Genomic DNA, 26,381 nt, shown 5'->3' on the forward strand with positions numbered 1-26,381 from the left:
CATCGCCAGCATTCTGACTGCATTGGGTTTCATTATATCAACCCTGGTGGTGTCACTGGTGGGAGGAACCCCTGTGGGTCCTGCAGGCGGAGGGGGAACTCCCAGCGGTGGTGGGGGTGTTAAAGACTGGATTAAAAAACTCGGGGAAGGCCTAGCTAAACTGGCTAATAAAGCCGCCGAAGCCCTTCCCGGCATCCTGGGTAGCATCGTCTCGTGGTTGTTGAGCGCTCTGTCTAAAACTGCCATGTGGCTCAGTCAAAACCTGTGGGCAGCCATCGTCGCCGTGGCGGGTCTGGTGTACGTAGCGGCTAAGAAATCTTTAACCAAATAAGTCCCAAAGTTACCCCACCAACCACCAGGGTCGTTTTACTATCAATATGCTGCTGAGCCTGAATATGAGAGTGTGTGGGGGGTACCCCCACATGAACTTTAGGCCCCGGGGGCGACGCAACTATACCCTTTTCACGTGGTTGGGTGTGTGGGATATAGGTGGTGTTAATATCGGGGTTGATACCCAACTTTTGATCCTTCGTGGCTATGACTATTTCGTTGTTATAACCCACCACTTTTTTTACTCTCAGTTGCATATCACTCGGAGCCATGTACAACCCCACACCGAACACGTAGTCGACTTTCGACCTGGCGTATTCTAACACGTTTTGGTAGCGTTCGATAGCCCGCGGGAGATCAACTGGAGAATTGATAGCATCCTCAACGTTGGAAACGAATTGTGTCTGAGCGTCGTAAGCAGTTCCCTTACCGATGATGTTGGAACGCGTCATCGACTGCGCACCCAACAGCGCCCACACGTACGTTCGAATCGAGTCGTTCAACCTGACTACCCCTGCACGAGTGAATCCTTTCGACGTGTCCAGCATGAACATTTTCCACCCGTCTGTGGTTGACTGCTCCACTTTCTGGATTGTGAAACCAACACCACCTTTTTTAAAGTCCATACGATCATCCCTCCATTCATTACTCGACAAAGCAAAGTCCTGCCTAAGTATACCTAGTGTCAGTAAATCATCACTGGCATCTTTCACTGGTTTTGGTCCAGATTTTTTAGGTTTAGGAACAAGATCAGCTAATGCATGGGAAAAACGTTCCGTACTAAACATTTTTCGTTGCATAAATTTTATTAGTATATGTTTGTCAAATGCCTTTGGCGAGAGCCCATGAGCGTAAGGAATACCCAACCCGTGGTTCAGCCCCGGCAAACACCAATCCGTCTTCGGGTTTATTTCGAATTCGTTGCAAATACGTTCGTAGGCCCGTCTATCGTATGGGTTGTTTGTTGCGTCCCACGCTTTGTCCTGTGGGAGGGGGGCGCTGATCTCTTTAAGGATACGTCTGACCTGGTAGTACACGTGGAACTTGAACACAGACTGACTCAGCGGCCCACGCCGAGTGTCGGTCAATGTCACACCACACCCCGTTGTAGCGCACCACACGGCAAAGTTGAATTGGTTCTGCCAGAACTGCATAGGGTTGTTGAACCAAGCGTGGACTGCCTCAATGTTAGTCACCGAAAGCTTATACTTATCAGGCATATCTATAAACTTGGTATTGAAATACAACCCAGGAGCAACCACGATCTTCATGGTGGAGAAATCTACGTCCAGTTTAGGGTACAACACACCAGGGGAATACATTTTAAAACTATTATATAATAAATATATATGTAATATGTACATAACACTTCCAGGAATAACTAGCGGTGAGGCCGTTCAGCTGACGCACGCGATCGATAACACGTCAGGTCAACTTGAAGTCGCACTCTGCGATATCACCTACCTACCGCAATGGACTAACATCAACGTCAGCAACAATAAGCTGTTCGTCAGTGGAACTCGCAGCCAGATAACTGACGGCTACTACAGCGTGTGCTCTCTAAACGATGAGGTCTTCAAACCCCTGGGAGCCGAACTCAAGATGAACGACTCAAACGGTACAGTGGTGTTAATCAACAACGGAAGAACCTCATTGAGGCTAGGCCGACCATTAGCGAGGATACTCGGTATGTCTCCTGACGAGATAAAACCAACAACAACCGTCACAGGCACGAAGTTACCCGACCTAGTACCGTACCGAGAGCTGTACATTCATCTCAGTCAGGTGAGCACAACGTATAACATTCAAGGAGGTCACCCTTCCACTATATTGAGAGCAGTGCCGGTGAAAACTGAGAAATTCAACGACGGTAGAACCGAGTCATTTTCACCACGGCAGTATAAGAGATTAACCCAGGGCAACATACCTGAGCTGACAATATCGGTGTTAGATATAAATCATAATCCTGTAAATATAGGATACCTCAGCTTAACGCTTCACGTAAAATGACCAGCGCACAAGGGCCCGGAGTGAAAAAATGCGTCAATATCGGGATCTCCGATCTCGGAGACACACGCGGTTTCGACGCTCCCGGAGTAGATGGTAAATCGTATGCCTTGCAACTGAAAAACAACATTTACAAACGCGTTGAAATCCCCTCCGGTGGAACCCTAAGTGATATGATAGATACCACAAGAGCAACAGTAAACACTAAGTACTCCCTTGTCAACACCGGTGATAATAGTTGGGTAATATACCCATCGTTCGGAGGTAAACTGTTCGACTTAGACGATGTTGAGAGCACTACCGTCGTCAAAAACAAACCATATATGCTCGTCTTCACCGAAGATGATAAGTGGGTGTTGTTACCCGATAACAAATGGTTTCTCAATATTAGACTCGTCTCCCCTTACGTGTTCACGGATAACAAAGACAACCACCTAAACAAAGTCGTGAACAATGGAACCCTGCTCGTGGCTTACGTCCCAACTCAGAGACGTAGCATAGTCGTCAGCCCAGTCAACACTATAGCAGCCCACATGCTATCGAGTAAACCGGCCATGCAAAACGTGAAATTGCAGTTGGTGTCTGAATTCGAAGGCGTGGTCAAGATACTAGAGAGTCTACCGGCAAACTCAACACTGTTCATCAAAGTCTACCTAGGGGAACCATCGGGGAATGATGTCGAGATCGTGAAGGGGATCAAACTCGGGTGGGTGAAACGACACCAGTTTCAAGTTTGCAACGTTTACGTGCGGGTGGGTGTCGACTCCAAGACCAGTCTGCAGGGGGTCAACGTGATCGTAGAAAACAAGATATCACTAATCAATATCTTCCTGCCTGACAACATACACTTCATGGGTATAAAGTTAACCCCTGAATTATTATCAGAAAACCAGTTGGAAATTATATCATAATAGTATAATAATGACTAGTCATCATCCCAACACTACACTTAACGACCTGGGAGATACAGAGGGATTCGATCAGCCTGGTGAGGAAGATGAATTATACATCCTACACTTCAAAGACAACGTGTACAGACCGGTGCCGTTACCAGATTTTACAAAGCCTAAATGGCTGATCAACTTAACACCCACCTCACCTTATATCACAATAGACGAAAATAATTGGATCACTAAGATTAGGAACAACGGTATCTGGGTCGGGGATTTCATTCCGGAGAGGGGATTAGCACACAGACAATCTGCTGGTTACGACAAAAATGGGTTATCAACTTTCTTCGAAAATAAATTAACATTTAGTAATCCTGAAATAATAACCCCCCCTTTCACACTCATCATAGAAGTCTTCTTTACGGATTCATTCGATGGAGACCCAATAATACACCAAATTTTACCCGAGGTGTATATAAGCTGGATTAGAGAACACCAAGATAAATATTGCCGTATTGTTATACAACAGGATACCACGGGTCCTATAAACCACTTAACAAGCCTCAGTAGGGTTTTTATTACAACAGGAAATTCTATTAGCCTCTCACCTATTGCCCTGACTAATAATCTAGAACTTATAGGATTCAAATACATTGATAGATTTTTAACTGAACCCCAATTAAAATATCTTTCAAAATATATATTATAGGATGGGTCTGTACCCAGTCGTAGAGGAAGTAGCGAAGACATTGGAAACCGTAGATGGGTTCTGCTTGAGGCAGTTATGTGATATGAAACGCCAACTAGAACAAGACCGTGACACGCGGAAAGCACTATGTAAAAAATACAATAGAGCTTTCAATATCGTGGACGGGGCTGACACTACCCTTATGGCAACCAGCATGGGACTAGGGGCGGCAGGCGTTGGGTTGTTAACCACCATCGTGGCTGCACCTATAGTGCTAGGTATTGAAATAACGGCTGGGGTGACAGGGTTGGTAGGGTTGGCGCTTAAGTTAGTATCACGCAGACTTAATCGTAAGGTATTGAAACACGACGAGATCAGGGTTCTGGCCGAAGCAAAACTCAACACAGTGAGTGAGCGAATTTCCACGGCACTCTCTGATAGTAAGATCTCAGAAGAGGAGTTTAGTTCAATCCTCTCTGAACTCAAAAAATATAACGGAATGAAACAAGATATTCGGTCCAAGTCTCGTAAGTCTGCTATCAGCGAGGACGAGAAAAAAAAGTACATAGCACAGGGAATACAAAAAGCCCAGCAAGCCTTTATTATGAACACCAAAGAGATCGTAGGCGGTTCACATTAAACTGTTTCATTGATATAAACATAACATAGGGGCGATAGCCGTAAGCGAGCCACCGATCCTATATGGTCAGTCAAAACTTACAACATAGATAAAGTGGATATGAAAGCCGACGAACCTAACTTGTACTACTTGAGGGATGGGCCGGGTAGGGGGTTTGTAAGAGAAGAATTATTGATCGTACCGTACGGCACAGTGTTACCGCCTGCCAAGTCACGGTAAACGTGATGGCGTGGCTTTGTAGTAGGGGCAATAGTATCAAGAGCTAAGGGTCCCACCAAAGCCTCATTTACTAAATGAGGCTTTTTAGAGGGGTTTTTGAAAAGTGTTTTCGGACTATCATTCCCTATACTACTTGAGGTGATTATCACTTCAGATGCAGGTTCTGTGTATTTGGGATTCCGTCAGAGTTTAAAGATAAGCTGCATATTTGCTTAAAGTAAGCAAAATAATTTGCCACAATCCAAATACTTGTGAGTTAATTAGGTACGTGTACACATGGGAAGATTGAAAAGAAACATTAGTTTATTAACACACTGCAACCTCCTCGCAGGGACCGTCTGTTCATGAGTTCATTTATAGCTGAAAGACGTTTGTTTTTGTGTAAAATGGAGAAATGCATCACAGTTGCCCAATCAGTGTTGTGAAGCTGTATACATGAATTGATAGTTGGAGAATAATACTTTAATAGTTGAGGTCTTCTATGCTTTTGACTGATTGTAGCTTTTTAAAGTTGGAAACCAACATGCACACTGTAATTGCACATGCAGTCAACTAGCCTAGTGGTGAAAGAGTTTGCTTGTCATGCTGAAGACTAAGGTTCATTTCATCATATGGGTACAATATGTGAAGTCACAGCCATGATACTGCATGAATATTGGTAAAAGGTACGTCTAACCAAACTAACTCACTCATTCACTCCCCAAACAGATCAGGAGTTCATTTCACGAGGCAACCTTTACTGAGGTTACCTAGGTCTTAGTGCAGTGTTAAAGAATGGGAGTTAAGGTTAACCTTAGTGCAGTGTTAAAGAATGGGAGTTAAGGTTAACCTTAGTGCAGTGTTAAAGAATGGGAGTTAAGGTTAACCTTAGTGCAGTGTTAAAGAAGGGGAGTTAAGGTTAACCTTAGTGCAGTGTTAAAGAATGGGAGTTAAGGTTAACCTTAGTGCAGTGTTAAAGAATGGGAGTTAAGGTTAACCTTAGTGCAGTGTTAAAGAATGGGAGTTAAGGTTAACCTTAGTGCAGTGTTAAAGAATGGGAGTTAAGGTTAACCTTAGTGCAGTGTTAAAGAATGGGAGTTAAGGTTAACCTTAGTAAAGGTTGCTTTGTGAAAGGAGGCCCTGAATGATATGTTTGATCATTGTTTAATGTCACATTCAGCGATGTTCAAGCTATATGATGGCAGTTCATAAATAAGCCTAGACTAAACAATCCAGTGATTGACATGAGCATTGCATGCTCAGGCTCGATGACTTCATGCACATATCATCGTATTCCAATGCCCAGATCGATGCTCTGGTTATTGATCACTAGACTGTCTTGTCCAGACTCAGTTATGTACAGATAGCTGTCAGAAGTGATAATTTTGCTGAGTCTAGCCTTTGAAACGAACATGCCAAAGAAACCTTATATCAAACAAACACTGGGTGCAAATGTGTCAATCCCAAAAGTTTGTCTCTCAAAGTGTTTTGTATTGTGCCCTTACAAAGTTAAGACACACGAAGATCCAGATTAGAAATGATCTTCACTAACACATGTTCCTTGTAAGAGGCGACTAATTGGATTGGGTAGTCACTAGATCAGGCTTGCTGACTTGGTTGACACACGTCATCGTATCGCAGTTGTGTGGATAGATACTCATGCGTTGATCACTGGATTGTCTAGTCTATACTAATTCATGTACATGCTGCGGTCATAAAGCTGGAATATTTCGGAGTGTGGCATTAAACAACATAGCAACCAAATTGTGAAGTTAAACTTATGATGTATGTTGCACACAAACAAAACTTTAAAGCTGGATACCGAGTGCAACTTTTCCCATCACTGTGTTCAAGATGATATGACCTGCAAAGTGAGGTTAAACAGTGACACGGTGACCTTAATTTTGGGTCAACTGAAAATGGCCCATTTGGCCCAAATTAAGCCTTCAGTGTTAAATGACATGGTGACTTGTCAAATCAATGTTTATTATTAATGGTTGGAGATTGTTATGACCTTTAGTCAGTCATCTGATATTTGGACTCGTCCTAAAGCAGTTTGTCCATTATGACGATGATAGGTTCCATTGTCGACCACTGAGAGGGTGGGGGGAGGTTGAAGATATAGGGATCGGCACATGCCCCTCAAAATCACAGACAATTGAAGGTGAGTCACATACACATGACCTTTGATAGTGCTATCATCAAGCATGATAGGGAATGTTAATTTGCCATATAGGGGATTTGTTTTATTAACAGGGGCATTATGTAAACTTTGTAATCATTACAGCATTGAATTATGGTAAGAAGAACTGTTTTGTCTGATGTATTTCCTGTGGACAATCCTGAAATGTTTAATGGTACATCCTCTTAATTGGTTTTTGAGGATGACTGCTTTGAATGTTGCACTATGTGAAATTACTGGTGTGTGGAATTCAGTAAATTAGTGAAAGAATTTGAATTCATGGGTGCTTAGAGACCCAGATATTATTGCCATGTACCAAGACAAGTAATTATCCTCTTCATTCTTGGTCCTGTACCTGTGTGGAGTCAGAAAATGAGTCCCCAGCAACCTTTGCATGGATGGTATAACCATGATAACAGGCTGCTAGATACGCCAGGTGGCTGACTTGGTGAATGGTTGCTTGCATATCATCATGTCCCAGTCCATTCTCGTCTTACTTGCTGTTAGTAGTCGAATGAGGCAGACAAGCTTTGGGAGAAAAAATTCTAACTGTTCAAATGCTGACGCCCGAATAAACAATTTGAGACATCCATGACATCCATGAGTGACATGATGCACATATCATTTCCCATTGCGTAGATCAATGCTCGTGACGTTGATCACTGGACTGTCATGTCTAGACTTGATTATTTACAGACTGCTGTCATAAGTGATAATTTTGTTGAGTCTAGCATTTAAAAAATTGCTGCTGAGTGTGTCTCCTGACTCTCCAGATGGTTGTGTTGAGTGTAGTACTTTGATACAACCAACTGCCTAGTGTGTCTCCTGACTCTCCAGATGGTTGTGTTGAGTGTAGTGCTGTCATACAACCATCTAACTGCCTAGTGTGTCTCCTGACTCTCCAGATGGTTGTGTTGAGTGTTGTGCTGTCATACAACCATCTAACTGCCTAGTGTGTCTCCTGACTCTCCAGATGGTTGTGTTGAGTGTAGTGCTGTCAAACAAACAACCAACTGCCTAGTGTGTCTCCTGACTCTCCAGATGGTTGTGTTGAGTGCACTGCTGTTACTAGGCCAACCAACTGCTGATAAAGACTCTCACCTACTCCTGACCCACACACATCCAGAAGGCCTTATCTTTCTTCCAATTACTTGTGCAATGGTGCAATGGCTGCAGAGTTTTCTGTCCTCTCAGTCAGGCATTATGGAGAAAGTGAGAAGAAATGTTTGGATGCTTTCTGACCGACTCGTGTGCAGTCCCAGTGACTGAGGTAATTTGTTTATTGCTGCTTTAAGAGACAATGGTTTAGTTGTGGTCTGGTATTGTTCACCAAGGTTTGATTACTGATTCTTTGGAAAAGTGTAAAGAATGGTTATTGAATGAAGTCATGACTCATACCACCAGCACTGCTTCTGCTGCTGCTGCTGCTGCTGCTGCTGCTGCTTCTGCTGCTTCTGCTGCTGCGGTTGCTGCTGCTGTTGCTGCTGCTATGACTTCTACTATGATCCTTCACTTACACTTGACCCATGAAGGTCCAGGTAGAATAGTCCTTCAGCAAACCATCCTTGCCATAAAAGGCGACTATGCTTGTCGTAAGGGGCGACTAACAGGATCGGGTGGTCAGGTTCACTGATTTAGTTGACACATGTCATTGGTTCCCAACTGTGCAGATTGATGCTTATGCTGTTGGTCACTGGATTGTCTGGCCCAGACTTGATTATTTACAGACTGCCACTCCATAGCTGGAATATTGCTGAGTGCGGCATAAAACTTAACTCACTCACTCACATAAATTTTATTCGATACTATTCCAGTATACCACTCAGCGTAGTGACTCTTTCTTATATGAAATTGTGTGTTTATTTTGAGTACAGTGTGATTATTTGTGGTTCTGTTTCAGTATCTATTTCATAGATAATAAATGCAAAAAGTGAGCTATATATAGGCAGTTGCTTACCTTTTTTGATGAAACACGATATGCTTCCAACAGAGGAAGATAAAGAATCATTGAATATATAAGAAAATTCACTCATCTCAATGAAAGTGCATTTTGTCCATTATCTTTTCAACATCTTTATATTTTTCATGTCGTTTTGATGGACAAGGCAGAAGTGATTCTCAGTTGAATATATTGTATGGAAAATCAAATGCGTCTGGAGACAAATGATTTCAGTAGATTGCAGATTTATCAGCATAAGACAGTGGTATGCATGTACATCATTTATTTTGCGATGAAGGACACTTTTTAGAAAACAATTGTCTGTTCACTGAGGTGAAATATATTGCCGGGACAGTATATAGGTTATAGCCCCTTCACCATCTTGATGAGTACAGAAGGGGCTGTTACCAGGAGTTGATGGATGGGTTCCAAGTGTGCACAGTTACTGTGTGGCCAGTTGCAGGTAGTTAACTTCAGGAAATGAAAGCTCCACTTGGAGATAACATCTGGGCAGATCTATTACCCACAGGTACCTGTCACACACAGTTCCTCAGAATGAGGAGATTCCCCTCAACAGTCTGTCCAGCCTTGGTGTGCGCCTGGGTTCAAATCTTTCTCTTTAGTTGTTTAGCAGTTCGGAATATTATGACCAAACGTTTGGGATTGTTTTGTGAGGATATGAGATTGATGTTCTCTTTGATATCTTTTGCCATGTGGCCTCTGAATGTAAATTAGACATATTTTTCAATTTTAGACCCAACATGACTCTATGCTCATGCTGTTTATCACCAAACAGTCTGGTCAGTACTTGATTATATATAGGCCTCTGCCACCAGACAGTCTGGTCAGTACTTGATTATATATAGGCCTCTGCCACTAGACAGTCTGGTCAGTACTTGATTATATATAGGCCTCTGCCACCAGACAGTCTGGTCAGTACTTGATTATATATAGGCCTCTGCCACCAGACAGTCTGGTCAGTACTTGATTATATATAGGCCTCTGCCACCAGACAGTCTGGTCAGTACTTGATTATATATAGGCCTCTGCCATATTGTGGGAATATTGCTTGAATATGACAGGATTTGGTGTTGAAAAAGTTGATGGAAAATGGAAGTCCATTGGAACTATTGATAAGAGTCATTATTAAAAGTTTCTATTAAACCTTAATCAAGCATAGTGATTTTGTTGTGTTTGTGCTTTATAAATGTAGCATTGACTCAATTGTAAGTAGTTGTTTGCTTACAAAGCCTCTTGCAATAAATTGCAGTGGAAATTGCAGTACTCAGTATATGCTTTTGCATGGCAAGATAGAGCAATGTGAACATTTTCTGCAATACTCACCCGTACCGACTCAGTGATAACTTATTGTTACTTGATCCAAATTTTTACAGAAAGTGTTTGAACATTTTCTGCATCCATGTGGATGGGCTAATCAATTTCATTGTGTCCATAGTCAATTTTTATATGTATAGGATGCGGGAATTCCCGTCCCTGGTCTTATTCTAAAAACAGGAAGGAATATGTGCTTTGGTGCTGCACAAGGGACCAGCAGACTTCTCCATGTTTAATGCAGCCCATTGTTCAACAGTTGGGTCACTGCCATCTCATTCCACCCTTATCTGGTGCGTGATTAGTCCACTTACTTCAGTGAGGGCCAGATAACCATGACATGTTGGTGGAGAGTTCAGACAGTGTAACCCTATAGCTGGGAAGCTGCCTTGATAATTACTGTTGATAATAAACAGATCAACTTTAACATGTTGCTAATCTGCGCTAACTGCTACAACTATCAGAGGATTATGGGATTGTATACACATAGGTAAGCCTCTCTGTCATGTTAATGGCTTGTTGGTAAACTGAGAATCTGGTCAGCGTCTAGTGTAGGCTTCTTCTGCAATTTATTCACAGTTGGCAGGGTCAGGTTTACTTTTAGGGTTGTGATCACAAATGCCAGGTTGACGCATGATTGATCCATCCTATGATCAGCTCATCTTTACTATTGTATTTTTCAGTTATGTTTAGCTCACCTTACCTAATGCAGGTGCTATTTGTGTTTAAGGGTGCATGCATCATATATTTAACTCTATTTTTTTGTTGCATGCATAATATATTTTACTCACATGCATGCGTCATATATTTAGTTCATGTTACCTGTTGCATGTGTGACAAGTTTAGCTCACCTTAATTGATGCATCCATCATATATTTAGCCCACATTACCTTCTGCGTACATCATATATTTAGCTCATGTTATCTGTTGCATGCATGATATATTTAGCTCACCTTAATTGATACATGCATGAAATATTAGCTCACCTTAATTATACCACACTATGATGTAACAGGGCTATATGGAGTTCATTCCAACCGTCTGTACCGAAACTTTGTCTGGAGCATATCTCTCTGGAGCATACATCATTTTCTTACTTAAATGCTAGGCCATGTGGACATGTTGAAACAGGATTTTTTTCTATATTTACTTTAATGCTGATGATCTTAAATGAACTGTGCTAAAATATATTTATGTCTCCTTATGTGGTGTATACATGATTCATTTGTGCCATAGATTTCTTTCCAAGGACAGATTGTATTTCATATTATTATTGTTTTAAATTCATTCCCAAACCCTTTTCTGGTAGGCAATGGCAACTGGATGTATCCTTGCCAACTCAATTACTGGTTTGTTGGTATCTCAGTGTTCTTGCAGCATTGATTGTTGTTTACAATATCAATCACTAGTTTGCGAGATCCTGTGTCAAAAAATTACCCAGTGCTACATTGTACTGACGCACACTGATCCAGTCATCAATGTGTGTTCAGGTTTGCTCATGATGTCAATCATTGGGTTTTTTATATAGTGTTCAGATGATTGAAAATATTTGATAATTGATCAAGAGAACGATTGAGCATGATTATTGATTGTAAAAAGCATATATTCAATTAATCGGAATTTTGGTGTTTTGGTCTATGAGACTTGATTGGAAACTTGACTAGGAAACTAACGGTTGAATTGGACAAATATTTGCAAGCACTCAACAGCATAAAGCTAGGCACATTGTAAAATTTTGTTTAATTACAAATCCAGTATCTCTCTTGCATGTGTGCATTTCATTGCATCACAGTATTAGTTATGGAAGTGTTAAGTTGATAAAACGTTTTGGAAACCCCCTTGAATTTGGTGATTACATCAAAAACATTAAAAAACTACTGTGCTTGTTGTAAGAAGCGACTAACGGGATCAGGTGGTCAAGCTCACTGACTTGGTTGAGACATGTCATCGGTTCCCAATTGTGCAGGTCGATGCTCATGCTGTTAATCACTGTATTGTTGATTTATTTTCAAACAATAATCGATAATCATCATAAACAATTACCTTATCATCACACTTGTAATAATCACAGGCTCAGTGCTTTGATATTGTGTTAGTGACTGAAACTAGTATTCAAGAGGCTTGACATGAAGTTAGAGTTATTCCTTTCAAAATTTGTTCTTGTGTTCATTAAGTTCTGGGTCAGCACACCCAGACACAGATAAGAACAACCTCTTGTTCGAGTTTAACAAAACTGGGCCACTGAGCACAATGATAAGTGATTACTCAGTCAGTATTTTCTGTTCACGTAGTCCGTATTTTCTGTTCACTGATAACAAAGTGCAAAGATCTGTGATTATATAGTCTGTATTTTTTGTTCAGGGAACCCAAAGATCAGTCATTATGTTGTCCATATTTTTTGTTCACTGATCATGGAGGGCAAAATTCAGTGATTACATGCTCCATATTTTCTGTTCACCCACCTTGTGTGGGTCGCTTTTCTTTCCTAATGACCAACTGGCCAGTCATGGAACACATTGGTTCAGAACCTGTTCAACAATGGTCCCCAAGCCGGTTGTCATGTCGTGAGAGGGAGTTGTGTATACCACACTGGCAGATCACAGAAATATCCCATCCACACTTTGGCCAGCATTCAGAGCATTATCAGAGGCTAAACATGGATTATTACGTGAGAGTTGTTTGTGGTTTGGCTTTGACCGCCTCATGACTGCATGACTGTGTACCTCATGGACATTATTGTTCAATGCTTTGTGCATCTCAGTTGAAATTTGTATGTAGCAGTTTGTATGTAGCAGAGCTCCTGTAGTTTTATCAACTTCAGGTGTACTTATTGTTTCTGTATTGGAGTTCGTAACTAGATTATGTTTTTTTTATGGAATTTGTGTGGAATATCGGGTATCTTACGTCCTGGGATGACTGAGATATTGCTGGTGTGAGGTTAAATATGAACTCACTCACTCACTCACTCACTCACTCACTCATGTGCACCACAAGATTGTTGCTCTTGTGTAAACAGATCAGTTAACAATAAAACAGTACTTTATCAGATAAATATGTTGGCAAATTATTCTAAAACTGTACACCATTACTGTGATGCATATCTACTACGTCGTCTAAATTATTTCCTACCATTTGTTCATATACTTTATACATACATACGCCGATACGGGCATTATATGAAGCCCTTGTGTACCATAAGTATAATTTATGATTACACATTCTCAGTAAAGTAATGGGTGATGGGATAGCCCAGTGGTTAAAATGTTCACTTGTCATGGTCAAGACACTGGTTCAATTCCTCACATGGGTACAGTATGTGAAACCCATTCCTGGTGTCCAACACCATGATATTGCCAGAATATTCCTAGAGAGCTCAGTCACTCACTGACTCATTTATTCAGTAAACATGGTAAAGTACAGGTTGTTATACTCTTGTTTCAGAAAGACACTCCAAGTTAGGCATCAAATCACTATCACACAGAATCACTTAGCTTCACTTGCAGGTTCCAATCCCCAGGGTACAGTGAGTGAGGCACACTTCTGGTGTCCCCACCATGATATTGCTTGCAATTGAAATAACTCACAAATAGTCAAGAGTGTCTTGAAAGAATGTTGTTAGTCAAGACTGCTAAACACTCTTCTTCTGTGCTCAATTTACTGCGTTGTAACTGGCACTGTTGCAATGCAATATTCCGAAGTTATTACCTATTTGACCCGTAAAGGCCGGGGGTAGAATAGGTCTTCAGCAACCCATGCATGCTGTGAAAGGCGACTCATATTGTTGTAAGAGGCCACTAACGGGACTGGGTGGTTGGGCTCACTGACTTGGTTATCACGTGTTATCGGTTCCCAATCGCGCAGATATATGTTCAAGCTCTTGATCACCGGATTGTCTGTCTGGTCCAGACTCGATTATTTACAGGCTGCCATCATATAGCTGGAATATTGCTGAGTGCGGCATGAAACTAAACTCACTCACTCACTTTTACCTATTTACTGGTCTTCATAACTTGCAATTGGTGCAAGCAATTTTTTGAGTGGGTAAACTTCTGAATGAAACATGTTAATAATTCTGGAACATATTTCTTTGTTACTCATTGAAATAAAAACAATTCATCTAGACTTTGTGTCGTGAAATTAGGTTTTTGTCGTAGGTTGGACCTGGTGCATGTAGGTTCTTGGAGAACATGAAGTTTGTTTGAACCAGCAGTCTGATCCACAAAATGTCTCAACTGTCTTAAAATCTGTTTAAATTTCGATCCTCTTAGCTAGTTTAATACACTGAAGGTTTTGATACAAGCCCTGTCATATTCTCAGGGACAATTATTAGATCAGAGGCCAGTCAGGAGGTGACATTGTGTGCTCAAGATATGGACTTTGGGATGGATTAAGTTTGTAATAACCAAGATGTCATTCTTCATTCAGTTGTCAAACATCCCCCTTGTATGTACCTTTATGTTGGAATTAAGATATGAAAATAGGAGTCTGAAGTCCTGGTACTATAATCCTCCTTTGTGCTGAAGTACAAACGATCATTGAAGAATATTGTATTTCATTCTTAGCTCAAACTGTTTTGAAATTATTTTTACGTCAGAAGGTGTGTATAGGTGGATTTCCCAAGGTGTGCATGTCTTTGAAGATAATTTTGTATGGTCATGCATACTGAGATGTATGTAAAAGATTGTTGGGGTGACAAATGCTGTTTGTGTGTTTGTTGTTTAATGCTGCAGTCAGCAATGTTCCAGCTATATGGTGGCAATCTGTAAGTAACTGAGTCTGGACCTTTCATTACAGTGATCAACATCATGACAGTGAACTGAATTAGGATATGAAGATGTGTCAAAACAAGGAATATGAAGATGTTATTTGCTACACTTGAGTATATCATGGTGTTAGGAGTTCTGATGAATTGTGTGAGTTTCTGTTGTTAAATGAAAAATAGTTTCAGGGAATATTTGAAAGGTAAAGTTTGTTATTTTTTAAGTTTAAGAAAAACCAACTTTCATTGTCTGTGTGTTTTTAACAGGTAGGCAATGAATCTGTAAGCCAAGTAGTGAAAAAATGGACTTACTTCAGTGGAATACTTTTCAAAAGGGCGTCAACCCGACTCACGGTTCAAACGGAGCCTTTGTTGCAGTGTCTGTTATTAAGAGCTGAGTAGTTAAAATGTTGTTGAGTTTGACAATATCAGTCAGTGTTGCTGAAGGCAGACTGTTGTGACAAGTATTGACTTTTAAGCAGATGTTGTGTCATATGTTGCAAATGTAGTGTCATATGAGTCGTTTGTGTAATCCTTTGAATATGAGTACTTGGATGTGGAAGATAATGAGTGATGAGACAATGCGTATCATGATACTGAGATACTGACATGCACTGTTCATAAACTTTTCATCCAAAACTGTGTTCCATTGCAGATATTGCTTGTGTGAGAACAATCAGTATCTCCTTAGAGAATTTGTTTTCTCTGTAGATTTTGTATGATGCCCTGATGTTATCAGTTAAATTGCTCACAATGCTATGGTGTCATAAAGCTAATGACGTCACAATGCTAAGACATTGTTGCACTGCAAATCTAATGGCAGTGCTGTGTTCAGAGATGTACATTTTTCTTTAAAAATTAATGAAGAGTGATTTTTTATGATAAATAGAGAATCTCACTGAAGTGTCAACTTAGGTGAGATTCTCCATTTATAATTGTTTTGTTTATTGGTGTGTTTTGGGGTAATCATACAGACCCATGTCATATGCCAGTCAAAAATATGTGGTGTTTTGCATACTTGCATGCACACAGATTCTAGTAATGTTTACATCTGAGTCACATCCATTATCTCTGTGTGTTACAGATATCAACCTGACTACAATGTAACTCATCTCAGATAGAACAATTATGGAAATGAAAACAGTAGCTCAGATGGATATACATGTTCATTCAGGGCATCAACACAGATCAATCTGGCCCTCACCATGTGTATTCATGAGGATTCAAATTTCATGATCATTTTAACAAAGATTGCATGGTTTGGGCATGTAATACAGACAGTGTGGCCCTCATCATGTAAATGTATAAGGATTCAGATTTCAGTATGCTGGTATAAGTAAAACTGACGAATTGGCCCTGGATACCGGTTTGTTATCTGTTCGCTGCTCAGGTTGCAAGTAATCTTGATTTTACTCACAAATAACTGCAAGAGAAATGTCTTCTTCAAAGCCATTCTACAGCACAACCAACTTAAGATGGTACATTCATGTTTAGGGCTACTTAAAACAATTTGGAGCCCTGATCATGTATTATTATTGTTGTTCACCTGTATTACCTAATAACAGTGTCCAAACAGAAGCTCAACTTCCTTACGCATATTCATGGTCATGGCTGCAAGGGATCTAAACATGATTTTGTATGTGAATATTGGTGGTTGGACTGTAGCATCTTTGTGTATCTCTTGAAAGCGAAGAGTTACTTTTCGTGGACAAGCTACGATAAAATGTTGACTTTACTGCTGATGTTTGCAGTAAGTTGTCTTGTGAGCGACAATATTTGTCCAGCTTCAGCCTGCTTGTGTTTTGCCTGGATGGGGTGAGAAATTTGTCTGTTTTCAGGGAATTAATTTGTATTGTGACATTTAACATGGGGAAGTTATGGAAGTAGGAGAGTCTTATACTTGCGAATGACAAGTTGAATACAGGAAGTAATGATAGGTTTGTGTAAGGGTCTGGAATGCCTGTTGTAGATGGTGTTCCTACGTGTGATGTGAGTCAAGTGATCACCTTGTATATAGTCAGTGGGGCCTTGTGTATATAGTGGCAGAGGCTGTGGACTGCTTTCAGGACTTGGTGTTGTCAGCATTCCTCAGCATGAATCACTTGCTGCCGTATATCACCACAGTCACTACTAATTATTTCTTGTTTTAACTGGGGTGAATCATTGGAATTGCTTCTGTGGGCTGCTGATATGTCACATGTAGCCTGTCAGAGTGACTTCCCTTGGTGTTCACAGGATGTGCCGGTGACTTTGTGTGATTTTGGTTTTTCAGACAGTTTGATTTACATACTTTGTATCACATTGACATGCCTCACAAAGTTGTGATGATGATGTTTTTGTGGACAGTATGAATGACGATGATATGGATAATATGAACAGAGATGATGTGAATGGCAATTATCTATATATGATACTATACTTGATGATGATGATGATGATGATGATGATGATGATGATGATGGTGATGATGTATCAATTGTGAAATGACCAGAACCAGTTAAATAAGTCTTAATAATTGATTGAAGGGAAAAATACCTTATAATTTATTACATTCAACAGTCTATTCAAGTTATTCATCAATTTTGTTACATACCTTTATAATGATATACACTCTTAATTAATTTTCAAGACATATGCCTTCATTGCTCTGAAGCAATTATTAATAAGTAAATTTACTTTTACGCTCCACTCAGCTATAGTCCAGCTACAGGGTGGCAGTGTGCAAATGATTGACACTTGACCAGACAGTCCAGTGATAAACAGCATGAGCAAAGATCTACACAACTGGGATATCTTGACATGTCCACCAAATAAATAAGTCTGACCACCCAGTCTCATTGGTCGCCTCATACGACAAACATGGGTTACTGAACATCTGTTCTAACTCGTATCTTCACAGGTTCTTCATTTCAAACATCCACTCACCACAGTGTAGTGGAACAAGTGTAGTTGGTGGTTGAATTCGCATCATTCCCATGATTCTCATGATTCAAGAGAAAATTAAATACTGAAAGATGGCAAATGTTTCCCTGTGTGACATTCGCAGGTCTTAAGTCTAGGTCCAGTCTCCTTTTCATTATTATACTTCAGCTGAGTGAATGGCCACTACTATATCACGCCTAGCATTAGTTTGGTGCTAGGAAACCAATAATGCAAGCCTACGTCCTTATGCTGACATGCTGTGATACAGATGATATACCATTTACTGTACTCACTCTCTCACTTTTACTCACTTGCTCACTCTCTCTCACTCTCACTGACTTGCTCACTCTCTCTCACTCACTTGCTGTTTCAGGTAGTGTGAAGCTGCGCTGCCACCAACAACAATGTAGTCAATGAAGTCAACATTCCTGTCTCAGTCGGCGCCAACATGTCCAACAACGTCAAACTTCACAATGACGTCAACGCAAACCATAATCATATCAACTGTAATACATCCCTGAAAACAAATAAGATTTTAGCACAGGTAATATTATCCTTAAAACTTGTAACTTTAGTACAGGTGATACTTGCCTTGAACAAATAACATATTAGCACAAGTAACAATCTCCTTTCAGCTGATAACATAAGTACAGGAGACACTTGCCTTGAACAACTGAGATATGCACAGGTTGTATTTTCCTTTAAACTACTAATATGACACAGGTGATATGTGCATTGAACAAATAAGATACTAGCACAGGTAATACTGTCCTGAAAAGTAATAGCATATTGTCACTAGTGTTACGATATTAGCACAGCTATCACTGCCCTTGAAAGTGATAAGATGTTAGCCAGAAATGTACATTCCCCGAATGGAACATACAGCAAAGAAAGGAAAATATTATCAAATTATCTTAATAATATAAGAGATATATTCGGAGACTGAGCAAACCTGCACACCTATAATTGCTTGGAATTTAACTTCACAGATAAATATTCTTATCTCCCATCACTACCATGCCAGTGGAAGTGTATTTGACAGAAATGTTTATCACTACCATTGCTTCTTCCCAAACACTATGTTACAAGTCATTACCACCAATGTTAACTTCTATGACACTGCCCCTATCTTTACCAGAGTTAATATGAATCACCAGAATTAAATACAGACATTCTGTTAGACTAATGCTTAGTCCTCGAATATATGTGAAAATAAACAGATTTAAATTGAAAAGGTGTCCCGGTGAGTTGGGAAACCTGGGGAAATACGCCTTGCTTCATTTAGGAGTTCTACATCACAGAAGGGACCGGGGCAGTAGGGAAAATGAACTGGTTCAGGGGACTGTGAGACAGACTAAGATCCTGATCGTAAAATTTTCTTGTCTGATTAAGAGCAGTGTGCAAAATAGTCACTGGCCCACTAACCTGTGGCTAGTAAAAATCTGTTGAGAACAGTAAATCTCCACAGTCACCTGCCCAACTGGCTGGTGAATTTTCAAGGGGTTGTTTTGTAAACATATCACTCTTTCCACTTTTACATCATGCCAGATTATGACCCTGATAAACATGTTCCACATATTTGCAGTTTTTTTTATGAAACCTGTGTCTGCATTCAAGTGTAGGGCTAGTGATTATTTTGTGGTCTTGTAACTTTCAGGCATAGCTAGCCCAATTGGCTGGCAAAGTTGGGAAGCTATTTTGCTCACTGAGTAGGAGGTCATGGCTCATTGGTAGTCTGTCTCAACCTACCTGAACCACATTATGTCCCCTACTGCCTCGCCCTCTCTGCAGTGCAAAGCCTTAACTGAAGCTGGTCTAGATTTCCTGTGGTCTCCCTGGGCCTCCTTTTTGCTTTAAATGGGTTTGTTTGTTTGTTTCTATCATAACAATATATATTCAGAGAATTAACGTTAGTCTAGGCTCAGTGTGAGCAGGTATGGCATCTGTCTGGAGACTTAAGATTGTTGGGAAGGCTTGCCATGTGCTGATAGTAAACAGTACAGGCAGTTAGAGATAACTGATAATTACATGCTAGTGAATGTTACTGCTGAAATCTAGACTTGCTTCACTGTAGACTTTCATAGACTAACGCCTGTTCTCTGACTATAGGGGTGGTGGGATAGCCCAGCAGCTAAAGTATTTAAGTCAGGTTCTGTTTGACATTGTTTTATTGCAGCAATTAAAATAACTGTTTTGGGGCTTTTTTTTCTTTCTAAAACTAAGCTTTATTTGCAATCATCTGCACACACATTTTCTCCCAGATTCACTAGTGATTACTTTAAAACATGCCCAGTAATATGACATGAAAGATGGATTGATCTAAGAATCATATCCCTACAACTACATACCTTGAAAATGAAGAGGAATCAGCACAGGTACTATTTCCCTTGAAACTGAGATATTAACACAGGTATTACTTAGCTTGAAACTGATAAGATATTAATATAGGTACTATTTCCCTCAACTAATGAGATACTAATTAACACAGGTACTATTTTGCTTGAAACTGATGAGATACTAACACAGTTACTATTCCCATGAAATGAATGAGATTTTAACACAAGTACTATCTCTATTGCGTATGAACTCAGGTACTATTTCCCTTGAGACTGAAGGTGAGCTACTGTCTGTAGATATAGGTTTTGTCCACAGGATGTTGCTGTGACCGAGAGCCACAATGCTGTCAAGGTTCACGCTGAAGAGCCGCATCTGGTCAGTGTGGGAAGTGGGCGATTGTCCACTGCGGTCACTATACACCCTGTGCTTGAAGGTATGTGTCCTTGCTTCAGGTGATAAATCCAAGAACCTAATACAGTATTTGACAAATTTGATAATGAACCCATTAGGAACATGTAGCATGTGGAATGCCCAAATTGCCCAAATGTGTGATCATGCCTGTTGACTGACTGTTTTGTGTAATTTTTGAAACCACTTTCTAATTAGTAATGTGTTTAAAAAAATTAAATTAATATTTTTGGATGAAGATAAGGACAAATTTGTTTGGGACTCAAAAGAGACTTGTTATATTCTTATTTTATGTGGCAAAATTGTGACTTTATTGTACTGTAATCCAACTGTATTGTATTTTAACCACTGGTTTTCAGTTTTACTGGGTTTTCAACACTGACTGGGTAACTCCATGTGCTTCAAATCATTTTTAGTCCAATATTTAAATTTGAAAGGGTATTTTTTGCAGACTGCTTATTTTCGTTTGTCTTTTTTTTTTTTTTAAGGGCGGACCAAAATCGGAACAATATTTGCAGACATTCCACAGGACATTGTGATAGAGGGTACTGGGGTAGAGGCGGAACACTGTTACCTTGACAACCATAATGGCGTCATAACGTTGACACCACTTGCTAGGCAGTGCTCTGTTGATGGAGAACCTGTTGGAAAAACAACAAGACTAGCTCAAGGTGAGTCACTGAATCCATGTGACAAAACATATTGCTGGAAAACGTTGCTAAAAAACGGTTTAAAGCCATATTTACTGCCTCACAAGATTGGACCATGGTAACTTACCGAGATACATACAAACCCATACATCTTGAAAATCTGGACCTGATGAAGGCCTGAGGATATAAGGCAATCCATACTTATCAGAGGGCTGCACATCTAGTCAGTGGACTAGTCTACCAGTTGTCAGATTTCCAATTTTGTGGAAGCTGTGGTGGCTGAGTGGGTTAGATGGCTGACTATGTGCTGGTGGTTAGTTGGTTTTGAAATCTGGATGGGAATCAGTCGGGCAAGCGATGCCTGAAAGTCAATAGCCCATAATGTAATCCACCAGCCCAAAATGTGAATGTAGACATGGGTTTCATAATTAAGGTGCTAATATGCTGAACATATTTTATAAGGCCATAATCTTGCATGGTCTGAAAGAGTATTGTAACTTAATTAGTTGGAGACAGTGATATATTTACAAAATGACCCCCCAAAAATTTGGACCAATGACAGTAGAGGTTGACTAGCAAGACTGGATATTTACTAGCATTGGGCTAGTGGGCCAGTGGCTTTTCAAACACTGGATTCAAACCAACATTTAAATCTCAAAATTATTCACCTTAGGACAAAATTTCTTTAACAAATTATCATATTTTCAAATCGCCATTATTGGTGTGTATTACCAGGGGATAAGCATGGTATTTGAAACAGTGACACAAAGGCACGTGCGGAACATGAAGAGCTTTAACTTAGACTAATCTGACTTGTTTTCGGTGTTTCATGTAATGTGCATACCCCCTTGTGAAACAAACCAATAATAGCAATTTGAAACTATGTTTCTTAAACAACTTTATCCAAAGGTGAATAAAATTCTGAGATATAAATGTTTGGTTGGCAAAGTAAAATTACGAGGATTTGCAATCTTAATGTCACTTTATTGATTTTACAGATTCATGTAAAGTGAAATTCATCGGTAGGTTTCACTGCAAACAGACTATAGGTGTCTGTCTTAAGTGCTTTAATAAGTATATACACAGTATTTGCAACAAATAGGAAAAAGGAAATCTAGCAGTGATGGTATATTCGCAGTGAGATTGGACATTGTCTGGGGCAAGGGGAAGAGAGATCCACAGAGAAGTATAAGCCAAATGACTTCAGATGGTGATTCAGATGTAAAGAAGATCAAGATTTGCTGATCTTAATGTTCAGAATGAGACTTGTGCTTTGAGAGTAAGTCAGTTGGGTAACTTGATGTAGCTGTGTGGTAACACTGATAAGTGTGAGAGTCTTACTGGGCAACAGTAACTACAGTATGTTTGCACATCCGATTCAGTGTTTGCCCTAGGTAGAAGAATTGAGGAGTCATCATGACACCCTGGTATCTTTAATAATAATAATAATAAGTGTTCTTGTATAGCGCACAAATCAAACTGCAAGGCAATTTCTCTGGGCGCTAGAAGACAGAGTGATCTGAAGAAAGGGTTAAAGTTCATAAGCTTGTTTTAGAAGGATGGTTTTCAGCTGAGACTGGAAAGATTCCAGGGAGGAGGCTTGTCGTATGTGAAGAGGCAGTGAGTTCCAGAGAAGGGGAGCTGTGTAAGAGAACTGTCTATGTCCATATGACTTTAGTCTGACCTTGGGAACATTCAGCTGACAGTTCGAACTTGATCTTAAAAGCCGCAGAGGGACATATTCACTGAGGAGATCTTTCAGATAGTTTGGAGCTTTGTCATGGAGGCATTTGAAAGTGAGAGTGAGGACTTTATACTCTATTCTCTGTTTCGAAGGAGTCATGGACATGTTTTGGGGTGTCAACATCAATTTGGAAATTTCATCATGACATCAACTATGATTCTTTAATAACAACCAAAAACAAAGTAAAGCAGGTCAGGTAATTTAATCAGCACTGAGCAGTTAACTTGCAAACAGTTAGTTTTAGAAGTTTCGATCATCTGAACCAAGGGCCTAGTAGTATTGCATCAACAGTGATGCAGGCTTCTATATTCACTAAGTGCGTCAAATATGGATAGTTTTTTACATCATGGCAAATACTGCCAATTCATCAGGTGCGGATGGACTATATCATAGCTGTGATCCGGAGACAAGCCTGTTTGTTTCATAAATAAACAACATGTCCTGATGGATGTTTGACATAATTAGGTCGTGTTTGAGTGGAAAAGGTAAATAAATGTTGGTGGTTGTAATGACAGCTATGACATGCAGTTATAACAGTCACCATCAGTGACTGGTGCAGCAGTTGACCTGGGATTGACCTCAGAGGTTTGTTTTAACAGGAACATCAGGACCATGTGATTACTACCTGGTGTTTACAACTAGAACAGTTGTGATTGAGTTGTTAGTTGAGGATGATGGTGGTGGTGGTGGTGGTGGTGGTGATGATGATGATGATGATGATGATGATGATGATGATGATGAACTAGCAAACATTCTGTTGTGAGTGTTCGTCTATCTTTTCACATTATGTAATTATTCACCTGACATTTCACTCATTTCCTGATTTTATCTTGGGCTGTATTCATTAGGTGCTTGAGTCTAGAACTGTGTTCAGATGGTGTTTGAGCCTTGGAGTGTATTGAGCAGGTACTTGAGTCTTGGACTGTGTTCAACAGGCGCTTGAGTCTTGGACTGTATTCAGCAGGTGCTTAAGCCTTGGGCTGTATTTAGCAGGTGCGTGAGTCTTGGACCATATTCTCCAGGTGCTAATGAGTCTTGAACTGAATTTTCATATTTAAAGTCTTGACATTTGAGTCTCTGACTTTTCACATGGTACCAAGTCTGGCTATGTCAATGACATTCAAATGACATGTCTCTGGCTCACAGCTCATAAGTCTTTGGCTGTTCACATGACACCTGGGTCAGTTATTCTCATAGCACCTGTTTCTTGTTCCATATCCAGCTGGTATCAGTGTCAGGGACAGTATTCACCTGTGCTGTGAAAATCCTTCACCTTGTGTAAAACCATCTGTTGGTTGTGGAATATTGTTTATCCTAACTAATCCAGACCAGGACTGATGGTGCCCCACATGTCTGCTGACTGTTGTGGTCCGGATGTTGGAGTCACCCGTTTACACAGCGTCCATACTTCATCTCAGGTGGAGCTGGAGGTAGTTTAGGAAGCAGGAAATGGATCAACAAGAACCGCAGAGAATTTCCATACAAGTTAAGGATGTTATACATGTCAGTCTGTTGTCTTGATGGAATCATCTCCATTATTGACATACTGTTTTGACTCTGTGACTTGCAAATGCCCTACATGCTTTGAAAACAAAGTTTTATGTGTTGTTTATGGTTGGTTGGTTGTTGTTTAACACCGCACTCCCCACTATTCCAAGTATATGGCAATGACTTATAATTGATCAAATCCAGTGATCAGCAACATGAGCAACAATCTACACGACTGGAATACTCTGACTCAACCAAGTCAGCAAGCCTAACCACCCGATCCCTGTCTATTGACAAACATTGGTTATAGAAAACCAATTTTAGCCCACATCTTCACGTGTGGTGTTATTTATATACATGAAAGGTGATTTTCAACATGTTGGCTTCTTTTTAAATTTTCACCATAAGGGAGGGTGGGGTGGTCAAGTGGTTTAAGTGTTCCATGCCGAAGACCCCAGTTCGATTCCCCACATGGGTACAATGTGTTAAGCCAATTTTCTGAGTACCCCACCATGCTATTGGTTTAATATTGCTAAAAGTGATGTAAAACCATACTCAACTCATTTCACCAAAAACATTGTAGTTTAAAAACAGGACTATAAAAGTCAGGGAACCTCCAGTCAATTTGCCTACGCCACTGTCTATAACTTGGGTTTGGTTTCCCTTTTGTCTGTAATGTGTGAAGCCCGTTTCTGGTGTCCCTTGTTGTGATATTGGTGGAATATTGCTAATGCTAAAAGTGGCGTAGAAACCCCACCCACCCACTCACTCACTCACTCACTCACTCACTCACTCACTCACTCACTTGCCTATGTTTCCCATAAGATTAATGACTAGGTTTACCAGTGATCACTTGAATTAGGTTAAGTGTGTGTTCAAAAACAAGTGCATAATTCACTACTTATTCACTGTTTATGCCTCTTCATATTCATGTGTCTGAGGATTGGACATTACAAATATTTTGTGTTCTGCATAAAACTCATTCAGATATATTTCAACTGTAAGAACCTGTACCAATCTGTCCCAAGTGGGAAAGACTTTTTATGATCCTTATGCCGATTCATTTGTCACAGCAAACTTTAATATCTCTTCATGAAAGCATCTTTTTTAAAAACAATTTATTCCACAGGAACATGGCAAACAAATCTGTTTCAATTATTATGTTTCAGCTTCCTGTTTAAAATCCCCTGTTACCATGACAACAATCCCATCATGCCTCTTGAAATGCACAGCACTTCAGTTTAACACTCCACAGCTGTTGGTTCCATTAAGTAAAGGGAGTCGGAAGTTTGGTATGGTTCACTTACAGAAAATGGTGCCAAAATAATTGAAGACAACCTAAATCTCACCTGCACAAACGCTCCCTTCTTTCAAAATAGGGTGTCGACTTTGGCACCACAATCATTATCTTTGTCATTCCATTTCCTCTGGTTGCTATTGGTAACAGGACCCATTCTTTGATGCTGTTGTTTGAAGATCTTACTTTTATTGGTGATGCTGTTGTTTGAAGATCTTACTTTTGTTGGGAGATTACAATGTGAAGGCTTTGTTATTTCTGTTTCAACTATAACGCTAAGATGATTGTACTGTGATCGACTTACATTCTTTTTGTCATGGATTGTGATGAATTTTGATGATTTCAATATCTTTTGAGGACATTACTATTATATCATAGAAGTTTTATCACACATATAATCTTTTTATCATATAAAGGTGAAGGCAAAAATAATGCGAAAAAAGCAGGCCTCTTAATAATATGAAAACCAGGAGATTACGCATGAAAAAAGCCTTTTGGCAATAAAATGCATATTTTAGTTATTTTTTCAATTTTGTCTATTTCATTATGTTTGGTTGCAGGACAATTAAA

General features: G+C 40.0%; 1 protein-coding gene across 4 annotated transcripts in view; it reads left to right on the forward strand.

Moving 5' to 3' along the window:
• The window catches only part of LOC137291251 (pleckstrin homology-like domain family B member 3), a 150,163-nt gene that overhangs the window by 20,421 nt on the left and 103,361 nt on the right, over positions 1-26,381 (forward strand). For 3 of the 4 annotated variants that reach the window (XM_067822555.1, XM_067822576.1, XM_067822569.1), the window contains exons 2-4: positions 18,261-18,431; positions 20,540-20,657; positions 21,121-21,303. In XM_067822555.1, the coding sequence (XP_067678656.1) occupies positions 18,336-18,431; positions 20,540-20,657; positions 21,121-21,303 (397 nt within the window). In that variant the 5' untranslated portion in view covers positions 18,261-18,335. Of the gene's footprint in view, positions 1-16,714; positions 16,781-18,260; positions 18,432-20,539; positions 20,658-21,120; positions 21,304-26,381 lie in introns of those variants that run through there. The other variant, XM_067822562.1, reaches the window with a different exon arrangement.

This window comes from Haliotis asinina, chromosome 1, assembly GCF_037392515.1.
Source record: "Haliotis asinina isolate JCU_RB_2024 chromosome 1, JCU_Hal_asi_v2, whole genome shotgun sequence".
NCBI classification, from domain to species: domain Eukaryota; kingdom Metazoa; phylum Mollusca; class Gastropoda; order Lepetellida; family Haliotidae; genus Haliotis; species Haliotis asinina.